This window comes from Carlito syrichta, unplaced genomic scaffold (genome assembly GCF_000164805.1).
Source record: "Carlito syrichta isolate Samal-C Ts95f unplaced genomic scaffold, Tarsius_syrichta-2.0.1 Scaffold305805, whole genome shotgun sequence".
In the NCBI taxonomy this organism is placed as follows: Eukaryota; Metazoa; Chordata; class Mammalia; order Primates; family Tarsiidae; genus Carlito; species Carlito syrichta.
In genome coordinates, this window is record NW_007249901.1 from 574237 (window position 1) to 586149 (window position 11913).

The 11913-nt window shown below is 58.0% G+C and overlaps 1 protein-coding gene across 1 annotated transcript; it reads right to left on the reverse strand.

Moving 5' to 3' along the window:
• Positions 1-347: 347 nt before the first annotated feature.
• Positions 348-10565, reverse strand: WNT4 (Wnt family member 4). The gene is made up of 4 exons (XM_008062730.2): positions 10336-10565; positions 1702-1833; positions 1478-1620; positions 348-914 (listed from the first exon to the last, which is right to left on the reverse strand). The coding sequence occupies exons 1-4, from the start codon at positions 10481-10483 to the stop codon at positions 447-449; spliced, it is 891 nt and encodes a 296-aa protein (XP_008060921.1). The 5' UTR covers positions 10484-10565; the 3' UTR covers positions 348-446.
• Positions 10566-11913: the final 1348 nt, after the last annotated feature.

Below are 11913 nucleotides of genomic sequence, written 5' to 3' on the forward strand. Positions count from 1 at the left end.
GGAGTGGTGCGAACTCTTTTTTCCAGGGCGGGTGACTTCCATCAAGGCGGCACCTATCTTCCCTGCCACAGGGCCACCTCTTCCCTAGATGGCAGGGTCAGTAGCTGTGTGGTGCTCACGCTCCCTGTCACCTTTCTTAAGTCTGCAAGTAGAAACACAGACACAGATAACAACCGAGTGGTCAGCGGTGGCCACATGTGGACAGCCAGAGGCATGAGCAAGGTCCCTTTGGTCGGTGGCAGCCACAAAGGCCCAGGCTTCTGGGAGGCCCCCGGTTGGTGCCCTGGGGGTCACCTGCCTGATTTCAGCAATAAATAACATGAGGACCCAAAAACCAAACCAAAACAAAAAATACAACCAGTATCTCTTGGGGTAGGTGGTGGGAGACTGTTTAAATTATTGACCTTCCCTGGCTGCGAGGCGGGTGCCAGCGTGTGGGCGGGTGGTCACCGGCACGTGTGCAGCTCCACGAGCCGCTGGCACTGCCGGCACTTGACGAAGCAGCACCAGTGGAACTTGCAGCTGCAGCGCTCGGCCAGCTCCACCTGTGCCGTGTGGAAGCCGCGGCCACAGCACAGCAGCTCGCAGCCATCGATGGCCTTGGATGTCTTGTTGCACGTGCGGCCCCTTGTGCCCAGCACACCACTGCGCATGTCCTGCTCACAGAAGTCTGGGCTGGGCTCCAAGTACACCAGGTCCTCGTCCGTGTGTGGCTTGAACTGTGCGTTGCGCGGCACCAGCGCCCTAGAGGAGCCCACGCGGCGCGACTCCACCTCAGTGGCACCATCAAACTTCTCCTTCAGGGCGTGGCCCACCTGGCGGAAGGGCGGCACGGCTCGCCAGCAGGTCTTCACCTCACAGGAGCCTGACACCCCGTGGCACTTGCACTCCACCCGCATGTGTGTCAGGATGGCCTGTGGGAGAGGGCGGGGGAGGGGCCGTCAGGAGCAGCTGGGGTGGCCGACGGGGTGAGGGGCACCACAGCATGGGGCCCTGGGGGTGGACGTTACAGCTAGGCTTACCGTCATGCTTCTGTGCTAAGCACCTACTGCGTGCCTTGCTGGGCTGGTAAGCAGCATTGGGGACAGATGAACAAGATGCTGTCCCTGTGCTTGGGGCACTTGGAGTTGATGGAGGGGATACACTAAGGGCTGTGTCCCAAGAAACAATGAATGACAGGTGATGTGATGGGGAGGACACTGGTGCATTTAGTCTCAGGAACCTGGGAGCGGCATCGAGAAGGCAGATGGTGACATAGGCACATGACCTTTGCGGTGACACAGAAGGGTTCAGATCCTAGCTGTGCTGTTTAGTGTGTGTATGTGTGTGAGGGATGGGGTCACATACACTGTTCTGCAACACCTGTCCACTTGTCTGCATCACCATCCAGCCTGTCCTGAGCCAGCGTGTTCCCAGTGGCATGTGGGTGGAAAGGCATCCTGGGGCCTGACGCGGTGACAGGGTCATGCCACACTACCTTCCTGCCAGCCTCGTTGTTGTGCAGGTTCATGAGTGCCCGGCTGGACGAGGCTCCCTTGCTTCTCTCCCGCACGTCCACAAACGACTGTGAGAAGGCCACGCCATAGGCGATGTTGTCTGAACATCCTGACCACTGGAAGCCTGTGCGGGGGGGCGTGGTGAGAACTGCGGTTACTGAGGCCCAGGCCACCACCTTCCCATCTGACCCTGTCCTGCACCTACCCTGTGGGCTGACCCCGTGCACTGTCCGGTCACAGCCGCACTTCTCCAGCTCCCCGCTGCTGCATGCCCGTGTCACTGCGAAGGCCACACCTGCTGAAGAGATGGCGTACACGAAGGCCGCCTCCCGAGTCCCTGTGGGAGGCAGAGGGAGGGCAGGGCTGGGTCCCAGGGCTCCTCCCTGCCCGCTCCTTTGTAGAGGGGAGGGTATCGGGGGTCGATAGTGAGCCTGCTTCCTTCTACCTGGCACAGCTTATGCACATCCTATGTGCGGAACCTGCCAGTCTCATGGCCCATGAGCAAGTCCTATTATCCCATCTGACAGGTTTGGGAGCCTAAGAGGACACACAGTCAGCAGGTGGCCTGGCCTCGGAGCCTGTGTGTCCAGCTCCCATGGGATGTGTTCCTTTACCCTCCCCAGAAGGCCAGTGGAGTCTTGGATGACCAGCCAGGCTGGGAGAGCAGCTGAGCTCCCAAGACTACAGGGAGAAGGAGCAGAGCAGGACTGTAAACCAGGGCCCGACTTCCTTTTGGCCTGTTTCCCTGGCTGGCCCTCCGGACTCCAAGAGGGTCCCCTGCCTTCTGATCCTGCCCCAGCCCTTCCTGGGCCTCCTGTTTCCTTCTGACTGCAGCCCCTGCTGCTCGGCCTCCACTGGCTGTTTAGGGGCACCTATTATTCATAAGCCCCCCCCCGGGGGGGGGCTTCATTCCATTTCATAGATGATGAAGCGCAGGATCAGAGGGGGAAAGGATTTGGTCCTGGTCACCCAACCAGGAAGCGACAGAACCAGAACTCAGGCACACGTCTGTCTGCCTCTGCCCCATGACTTCTCAGTGATTCTATTTTGGTGCCGGCCCTCAGCCCTCGGCCCCTGCCTGAATGGATGTTTTTATCCTCCTAGGAACTGTGCCTCGGGGGTGTAGCTGTTGTGGAGTCTTTGTGGGGGGGGCGTGTGTGAGAGGAGTGTGCATGGTGGGCTGGATGTGCGACCAGACAGCAGGCCCTGCTCCTCTCCCGGGCCCTGTGAGGGCCTCTGTGTGCTGTGACTGTCCCTCTGTCTCTTACTGGGTGTCTGTGTCCGCAGGAGTGGAGGGGGCAGGCTCTGGCCCCGTGGTTGGCAGTTACCGCTGTGACACCCAGGCCAGTGCTCTCGGCTGCCCCAGGGAGCAGTCACCGTGGTCAGCTGGAAACAATCACCTCCTCTGTGCCTGTGTCTGTGGACAGAGGCAGCAGAGGCCGAGCATGGGCTAGGAGGCAACTCCTTCCCTGGCCACTCAGGACGTCCTGTTTTGGGGTCAGCCCTGGAGCTGGGGACACCGCCCACCGCCCACTCTCCACTGCCCACTCTGTGCCCAGGCTTGACCATTTTGGGCCAGCATTGGGGGGCTTGGCTGGAGCAATGGGGCCTCAACAGCCTGAGATGGAATCTTCTCCAAGTTAATCGAGGTTAATAGCAGGATCATGTTGGTTGGTTTTAGGCTGTGGCCGCCCAAAGAGAGACGACTTCAGTTTCTGGTATTTCTGGTATTTCCAGGCCTGAACCAGCACAAATCTTTGCCCCAAAGACTAAGGGGGAAGGGAAGTCAAAGCAGGAGATAGGCCTGATGGAACTGGTGGGCAGCCTCAACCTGGCCACACGTGGTCCTTCCTCCTCGACTGCTCTTGGCTCTCAGGCTGCCCTGGCCCAACCCCGGTTCCAGGCTGGTGTCCCCTGGGTACTGGCACTCCCTGGGGTGTAAGGCCCTTGGGAGGTTGCTTGGGGAGGTCTCTGCCCCAGTCCCCAAACCAGTATCCATCCACCAAGACTCCTGGTTCCCTTTTCCCTGGTCTCAAAGGGAAGAGGACACTGTAGTTTTCTCAGCTTGGGAATGGGCCTGAAGGAAGAGATTCTGGACGGAAGATAATAGCAAGAGCTAAAGCTTATAGAGAGCTCCTCACTATGTGCTGGACGCCAAGCACTTTACATACATTATGCATGTGAAACAGTCTTATGCAGTAGATACTTTAAATCTTCTCGTGACAGATGAGGAAACTGAGGCACTGAATGGTGAGGCAACTTGTCCAACAATACCCAGCTAGGAAATGGTGGATCCAAAATTTGAATGCAGGCAGCCTAGCTTCAGAGCTTTCAACCTTGACATTACTCTGCCCCCTCAGAGGTCCTGAGCCCCTGGGAATACACATGTGGTCAGTCTCCTCTCACTTTCCTTGTATGGAGCCAATCAGGGCTTCCTCAGGTCTGCTCCACATCTCACGTGCTGTAGGACAAGCCCAGTTCCTTCTGTGGTTTCTTCATTGGGGGATGGTGAGGAGTTGGCCTCTGGGCTCCACACAGGAGACTCCAGAAGGCCTGGGGGTATGGGCAAGCCCTCTGCCCCTGAGGCTGATGGCAGTAGCTCCTCCAACCTTCTCCAGCTGGCCTGGGTTTCAGCCCTCTGATGCCAGTGCTGTGGCCCTCCTGGCTCCTTACCTTCACCCGGGTATCCAGGCTGGAGCCCTGCTTGCTGGTGGAAGGTCTGGTGGGGCCTGCTCTCCCAGGGGCCTCAGAGAAAGGACTGTGGTGTGGGATTTTCCCAGCAAGGTGGTATCGCTACTTCTGGGTCAGGGCTTTTCCTGCCCTGCTGGGGAGGAAGGGGGTCCTGGCCTTGTCTTCTGGGCCAGTGGAGGTGGACACTCCAGGGCACCTTCTTCCTCTTCACACAGCCATTGGCTGCTTCCCACACCCAGTTCCTCTCTTCCTGCTGTTTCTTCCCAGAGCACCCATCCCCTGATATCACAGGTCTGGATCCTATGTGTCCTCTGGGTCCAGCTCAGTGCCACCTCTTCTGATTGCTAGGGCTGTCTGTGGCTGGAAGTTCTGAGTTGTCCTGTGGGTCCAACAGTAGCTAGTTTTTGAGATCTCCTGTGTGCTTCAGCCTTCCCATAGCTGTGTAAGGCTCATGAGAGCCTTAGCAATCCACTCTCTATAGCTCTGTGCTACAGAGGAAAAGGTGAGGCTCAGGGACTTCCCCAGGGGTCCTTGGGCAGTAAGTGGCCCAGTGGGGATTGAAACAGTAGCCTGACTTGAGGCCCATGCTCCTCCGAGCACATCCCAGATGTTGGGAGGAAGGACATTTGCATCGAAGGCACATTTGGAGAACTGGCTGAGGCTGAGTCAGGCTGGCAAGGAAGCCCTGGGCCTAGTGATCTCCTGGGCAGGCGGGCAGGTGTCCTGATGGAGGACAGGCCCAGCAGGAGTACTTAGGAGGTGGGGCAGGACAGGCAGTGTCTTCCAGAAAATCCTCATCCCCTCATCCAGCATCTGTCCCCGCCCAGCCTGTCTTTCCAGTTTCCTTCTCTCCTTGGATTTGCAAAAGCCCACCTTTTCTTTTTTTTCTTTTGAGTCGGAGACTCACTTTGCCACCCAGGCTGGAGTACAGTGGCATGCTCATGGCCCACTGTGGCCTCAACCAGCTGGGCTCAGACAATCATTCTGCCTTAGCCGTCCAAGCAGCTGGAACTATAGGTACGTGCCACCACACCTGGCTAATTTTTTGATTGATTGTAGAGACAAGGTCTCGCCGATTTGCCCAGGCTAGTCTCGAACTCAGGCAATTCTCTTGTCTCTGCCTCCCAAAGTGCTGGGATTACAGGCATGAGCCACCATGCCTAGCTAAAAGCCCACCTTTTGTTGAAACCAACTCCAGGAAGCCTCTTTGGATTTAAGACACTGTAGGACCAGGAAAAGAGTCCAGGCTTTAGAGTCAAAGTTGTGTTAGACTCTCACTAGCAGCATGACCTTCCTTTCTGAGTCTCGTGTCCCCAACTCTAACTTGGGGATAATAATGCTGCCTCAGCAGGCTAGCCCTCATGCCCTCCGCCTGCCTGCCCCAGGCGGTTGGAATCAGGCACAGACTGCTTTATCTCCTCCTTGTCCTAGTGTCTGTCTGGCTGCTGCAGCCTCAAGGCACACCGGTCTGGGAGTGTATCTGTGGTACCCTCTCCCCAATCTCCTGTAGCTTAGCTGATGGCATCAAAAGACTGGCCAGAGAGGTCACCCAGGAGGAAAGAATGCTCTCTACCTCATGGGTCCAGTGTGATGCCCACATTGAGGACAAAGGTGAGAACATAGGCTTTAGTGAGGCCTGCCCGGGATTGATTAGCATTTGCTTCCCAAGTCTAGCCTGGGGCTTCAGTCAGTGGAGTGTCCTAGATGGTTCAGATGTGTGGGGAGTGGACAGGTAGACCTGGGTTTGAACCTGCATTTTGCTATGGCCAGTGCACCACATGGCCTGTCAACCAGGACAGTCAGAGATGACAGGGCCTTGGCCTCAAGAGCCTTCTCTTGGGACAGGGACTTGCTTGAGGTCACAGAATGAGACATGACAGAGGCTGGAGGAGGTCTGGTGTTGTCTCCAGATTCAGGAAACAGGAGAAGAGGCATTTCTGTCACCTCTCCTGCCCCTCCCTCCGGCCCAGCCAGCCCACACACACCCCAGCCAACCTACAGGGCCTCCCTCCCTCCTCAGACCCTTGTGTTCATCCGCCACAGAGTCATCAGTTCCCTGCTATGTGCAGGGGCTGCTTTAGGCTCCAGGATTAAGCACTGGCAAAAACACATCTGCTCAGCCAGGGACTGCCACCTCCCTGCCTTCCCCACTGTCCAGGACGCCATCTTTACCAAATGCCTGGTAGACTTCCAGCCTAGAGCACACAGCTTGGCCCTGAATGACACATCGGCCCCACCGTTCATCATGACTTCACCGTCCGTCTTGCCTCTGTAGGCCAGAAGCAGGGCGGCCTCCACTGCTTGAGAGCGGCGAGTGTGGCATTGAAAGCTAGGGGACCTGGGCCAGTGCTGGTGGTGAGAGAGCACTCCAGAGCTGAGCCCTGCAGGGGCCAGTTAGCCCTTGTCTCCGAACCCACATGGGAATCCTAGGAGGATGGTCCTGGGACTTCCCCATTTTACAGGAAGGAGGACACCGAGGCTTAGAGAGGGCATGGACCTTGCCCAAGATCTCCCAGCCAAGAGCTGGCAGGCCCAGGGCCTGGGTGTGTTACCACTCTGCTGGCTCTGCCTCCCTTCTCAGCCGGAACATGGGAGAACAGCGTTACACTCAGCATTACTCAGAGCTGTCGAGAGGAGGACCTGATGCAAGACGGCCTGCGACGAGCCCTCTGCAGATGACCTGGGTCCTGGTGGCATCTGTCAGCGCTGTCCTCCTCCATGTCCGCGACCACAGCCCGAGCCAGGCAGCTCATGTGTGCAGGCACCAGCTATGCCCCAATCCTGAGCACTGGGGATGTGAGAGAGGCCATCCACACCCACTGCTGCCGTGGAAGGTGACAGCAGCTGGTGTTGGGACTGACCTTCTTGGGTCAGGGTCGGCACGGAGCGCTTCCCACATGTCAAGCCACTGAGTCTCCGTGACAGCCCTGTGAATGAGCCCTGTGTAGGCTCGCTGACAGGCTAGGACACTGAGGCTCCAAGGTGTGGAGTCACTTGCCAGGATCTGGGCTTGCCCATACCCCCATCCATCCACTTCACGGCCAGCCCCTGGGCTGTCTGAGGCCAGTGCTTCACTCTCAGGCCTCGAGGTAGATAAGTCCCTTTTCCTCTTGCTCCGTAGAGACGAATTAGAATTTCCCAAGTGGAATCTTGCTTGGGAAGAAAACCAAGCACACAGTGAGGAGTGAGGAGCTGGATGAATGGGAAAATGCAGCCTCCTTCCAGTGGGACTGATGTCTGCCTAGTGTGACTGGCCTGCTCTCAGGTCCCTTGACTCAGCTGCAAGGGGACTGGATGTGTGACCATGCCGCTCAGGCATTAGTTCAGAGCAGGTGTCACCAGTAGGATCGCAGTGTCCCCAAGAGCTGCTTGGCCAGGGCTGGGCCCCCTCCAGATTTCCTACCCCTTTCCCCCCATAAGGAAGGGGTTCAGGCCAGCCTTGTCCTGTGCCTCCCCCTTCTTTGCCCCCAAGTCCTCTCCTTGACCCGCTTCTGTCATTAGATGACATCCATTGACTGTCCCCTCCATGCCAGGCTTGACCATGTGCTGGGACAGAAGACAGGTAATAAGCTACCACCCTTGCCTTTGAGAACTTGAGACCGAGATGGGGGCAGCGGGTCAGGCACAGAGACACTGAATTCATTCTAAAAAGGTGTAATAGAAGCAGTGTGAGCCAGGCACGATGGCTCATGCCGTAATCCTAGCACTTTGGGAGGCGGAGGCAAGAGGATTGCCCGAGCCCAAGGGTTCGAGATCAGCCTGGGCAACTTGGTGAGACCTTGTCTCTACAATCAATTTTTTAAAAAATTAGCTGGGCATGGTGGCATGCACCTGTAGTTCCAGCTACTTGGAAGGCTGAGGCAGAAGGATTGCCTGAGCTCAGCAGGTCAAGACTGTGGTGGCCATGAGTGTGCCACTGCACTCCAGCCCAGGCAACAGAGTGAGACTCCGACTCAAAAAAAACTCAAAACAAAACAGTTTGAACACCACAAGTTTGGGTAGAAACGTGTATGTGGGTGGGGTGCAGTGGCTCATGCTTATTATTCCAGCATTTTGGGAGGCAGAGACAGGAGGACTGCTTGAAACCAGGAGTTTGAGACCAGCCTGGGCAACATAGTGAGATCCCATCTCTACAAAAGTAAAAATCATTTGGATATGATGGTGTGTCCCTGTAGTCCTAGCTACTCAGGAGGCTGAGGTGGGAGAATCTTTTGAGCCTAGGAGTTTAAGACTGTGGTAAGCTATGATTGTGCCACTGCACTCCAGCCTGGGTGACAGAGTGAGACTCTAACTCAAAAACAAGAACAAAAACAAACAAAAATCACGAAAAAACCCTAGCAAGAGCAAAGCACTTTAGAGCCCTTAGGTGAGCTGTGAAGGTGTTATGGAGGAGGGAACTGCTGAGCCCTTGAGGAGGGGCTTGTAGGGGCCTATACGTTTGGGGTAGAGGACACAGCATGCGCCCAGGTGGACATGGGTGAACAGGCCTGGCACGTGAAACCCTGCTGGTCTACCCCGTAATCCTTCCAATATACCCCTGAACTATGTGCTATGTGTGAGGGGCTTCCCAGACTCAGGGGCTGCAGTCCTTGGCTGGTCTCAGGCCCAGCCAGCCTGGGGAGTGGCGTCACCATCCCGCCGTCTTCCGCTGCCAGGCTGCTCGCCGGGTCTTTGTTGCTGTCTAGAGTGGCATGTTCAGCAGTGCCAGGCACGATCATGCCTTGGCCCTGCCAGCTCCCAGGTGAATGGCTTCCACATTTCTATCACAGTTGGTTTCCAACAACATCCAAATGGTTTGCCACAAGCCAGCAGCCCCGGCCGTCCAGGGCCACAGGTGCCAAGACCAAGGTTGGCCCGGGCAATACCTTCCTGCTGCCCGAGCGAGTCAAAGGGCCCTGTCGAAGGTTGGTGGCTCAGAGGTGTCAGTTTCACGCTCAGGAAGCAGAAAAAGAGGTGACTGGTTCAGACACTTCCTCGAGGACGGGGGTTTGGCCTGCGACTCCTGGAGGCGCCTTCCTGCTCCACAGAACTTCCTCTGTGCCCGGTCCCCTTCCTTTGGCTCAGGGCCTTCTCACATTTCTGGGCTCAGCTGAGGGCCCATCCCCTTGGAAAGGCCTGCCCTGTGTGCCCCGGCCCTGGGAGGTGTCCCCCTTGTACTCCCATGGGCTCCCCATCCCCTCATCACGGGGCTTCCTCGTGGGTAAGAGCGACACTGCCTGTGCTCAGGTCCCGGCTCTGCCATGTTCTGGTTCTGTGTCCTTGGGCTAGTTACTTAACCTCTCTGCGTGTTTCTTCATGTGCAATATGCTGGTCAGTCGTGCAGGGCCATATGGGTTGCAGTTCCTGGAACTACGCAGCACGACGTCTGGGTCACCATTAGCAGGTGTGAGAGTCACAACGGCTGTCGTGCCGTGGCCGTGGCTCGCCTGTCTCCCCACGAGGCCAAGGGCCCGGGAGGAGAGAGGCTGGGCGCTGTGCAGCCGCGCGTCTTGTGCGGACCTTGCCGGGGGCTCCAGGCCACGGTTCAGATGCACAAGGGAGCAAGATGCGTGTGGGGACCCAAGGCCGAGTGCGAGGGTGGAGGGTCAGAGCCCTGGGCCTGCAGCGTGACTGCTGCTCCCCCTCTGGGAGCCTTGGGCGGCTCAGCCCTGTCCCCTACCTGGGCCTCAATTTCCCCCTTGTCAAATGAGGAAGTAGCCCCTCTCACGCTCCCGGGAGACCCAGCGCTGCCAATGCTGCACACTTGACTGAGCTGCGTCCTCCCGTGGCCTACTCGCCCCAGAAGTGTCTCTGCCTGGTTCACTGCGTCCTGGCACCCCAGTGCCCCACAGCCAATGCCCCCGCATGGCTCTGTGCTGGTTTTGCTTCTAGAGTGGGCTAGGATCCCACGGCACACCCCTACCCGGCCCCGCCCGCACCCTGCAGCTCTGCACACTCTCCTGTGCCTTGTGTCCTGCGCTCCCTCACCTTCGCCCCACCCTTCCCACACATTGCGTAGAGTCCTCCCGCACCGCGTGTCGAGCCCTCCTTCGCCTTGCATCGTGCCCGGCCCCTCGTCTGCCATCAACCCTCGCCGTTTTGGTGGCAGGCCCTCCCCTCGCCTTGCGTCACGCTCCCCCCTTGCACACTGTGTCACGCCCTCCCTCACCTTGTGTCACCACCTTGCCAAAGACTGGCAGGGAGTCGAGTGTGGAGCAGTTCCAGCGCCGGTTCCGGAACTGGTACTGGCACTCCTCGATGGCTAACTGGGCGCCTCGGCGCACTGAGTCCATGACCTCCAAGTTCCGCTTGCACATCTGCACTTGCCTCTGGATCAGGCCCTTGAGCTTCTCGCACGTCTCCTCCTCCGAGATGCTCCCCACTGACGACAGCTTGGCCAGGTACCTGTGGGGAGGGTGGCAAGTGATGCCGAGCCCGCCCCTCCCCTTGCCAGGCCCTGGCCCAGGCCCAGGCCCAGACCCGGGCTCTGGACCTGGCTTGTCCCAGTGACCTCTCTCTGGTCTGGCGGCAGGCCCTCCCCCTGGCTCTGAGGCACCGAGGGGTGGAAGTGCTATCTTCCACAAAAGGGCGACCATCTCAGCCACCAGGTCCATGGTAGGGAAGCTAATGGAGCTGCGTGGGAGCCCCCCTTGCCCCGGGGGCCTCTGCCCCACCGTCTGGACCTGGACGTTACCCTAGTCCAGCTGTGAGCTCCCGCTGTTCCCTGTCAGAGGCTGAGGCTGCCATCTGCCCGAGTTCTCTCACCATCCCAGGCAGGAACCCAGGGCCCAAGCCCCTCACTGCCAGTCATATCCCAGACCACCAGATGGAGACCAGCATCACTGCTGCAGCCCTTTGGAGGTAGGACAGTGAGGACAGTGGGGGGCTTGAGACGATCAGGACATGGGCTGGAGTGGGTGGGGCGGCTTGAGTGCGCCATACTCTCCCCTCCCCTCCCCTCCCCTCCCCTCCTTGAACTCTTATGCCCTGGGGATGGGCAGCAATGCTCGTGCCTCCTAGGGCTACTGTGAGAACCACAGTAAAAATGGGGGGCATTATGTGAGGGTCTGGGGCCAGTCACATGCTGGAGCAGGGCTGTGTAGGGGAGAACGAGGGAGTCCATGACTGTTTATTGACCATCTACTAAGAGCACATGCAGTGGCGGCACTTTTTCCTGCTGCAAAAGCGCCAAATCTATGAGGTGATCATTATTGTGTCCATTTTACAGGTTCTAAAATGAGGGCTAGGTGACAGGCCAGAGGCGACAGAGATAGCAAGTGCCAGAGCTGAGCTTCAAACCCCTTCAAACCTGTGGCCCTTCTCCTGCCTGTCCTCCTTGGTGGCATTCAAGGGGCCCAGGAAGGCTCTGCCCCACCTGAGGACAGACACTTTGTGATCTGGGCCAGGAGGCAAATGCACAAGGCCTCCCCTTTATAAAGCCGTAAGGAGCAAGAGGTAAATGTGCCCACTGAGATGGGCACAGAGCTGGGGAAAGGTCCTGTGAGGGAGAAGTGGTTCCCTCTCTGGGAACAGGAGCTCACATTAACTGAGCACTTACTAAGTGCCAGGTGCTATTCAGAGAGGTGAAGTGGCTGGCTCAAGGTCATCCAGCCCTTAAGGGCAGACCTGGATGGGAGCCCAGGTCTGGGTGACCCAGGGGCTTGTGCTCCAAGTACTACCCCTCAAACCTGCTCCACCCTTCCCCCTGGCCAGGTGCACATAGTAGGTGCACAAGAGGCAGCCTGGC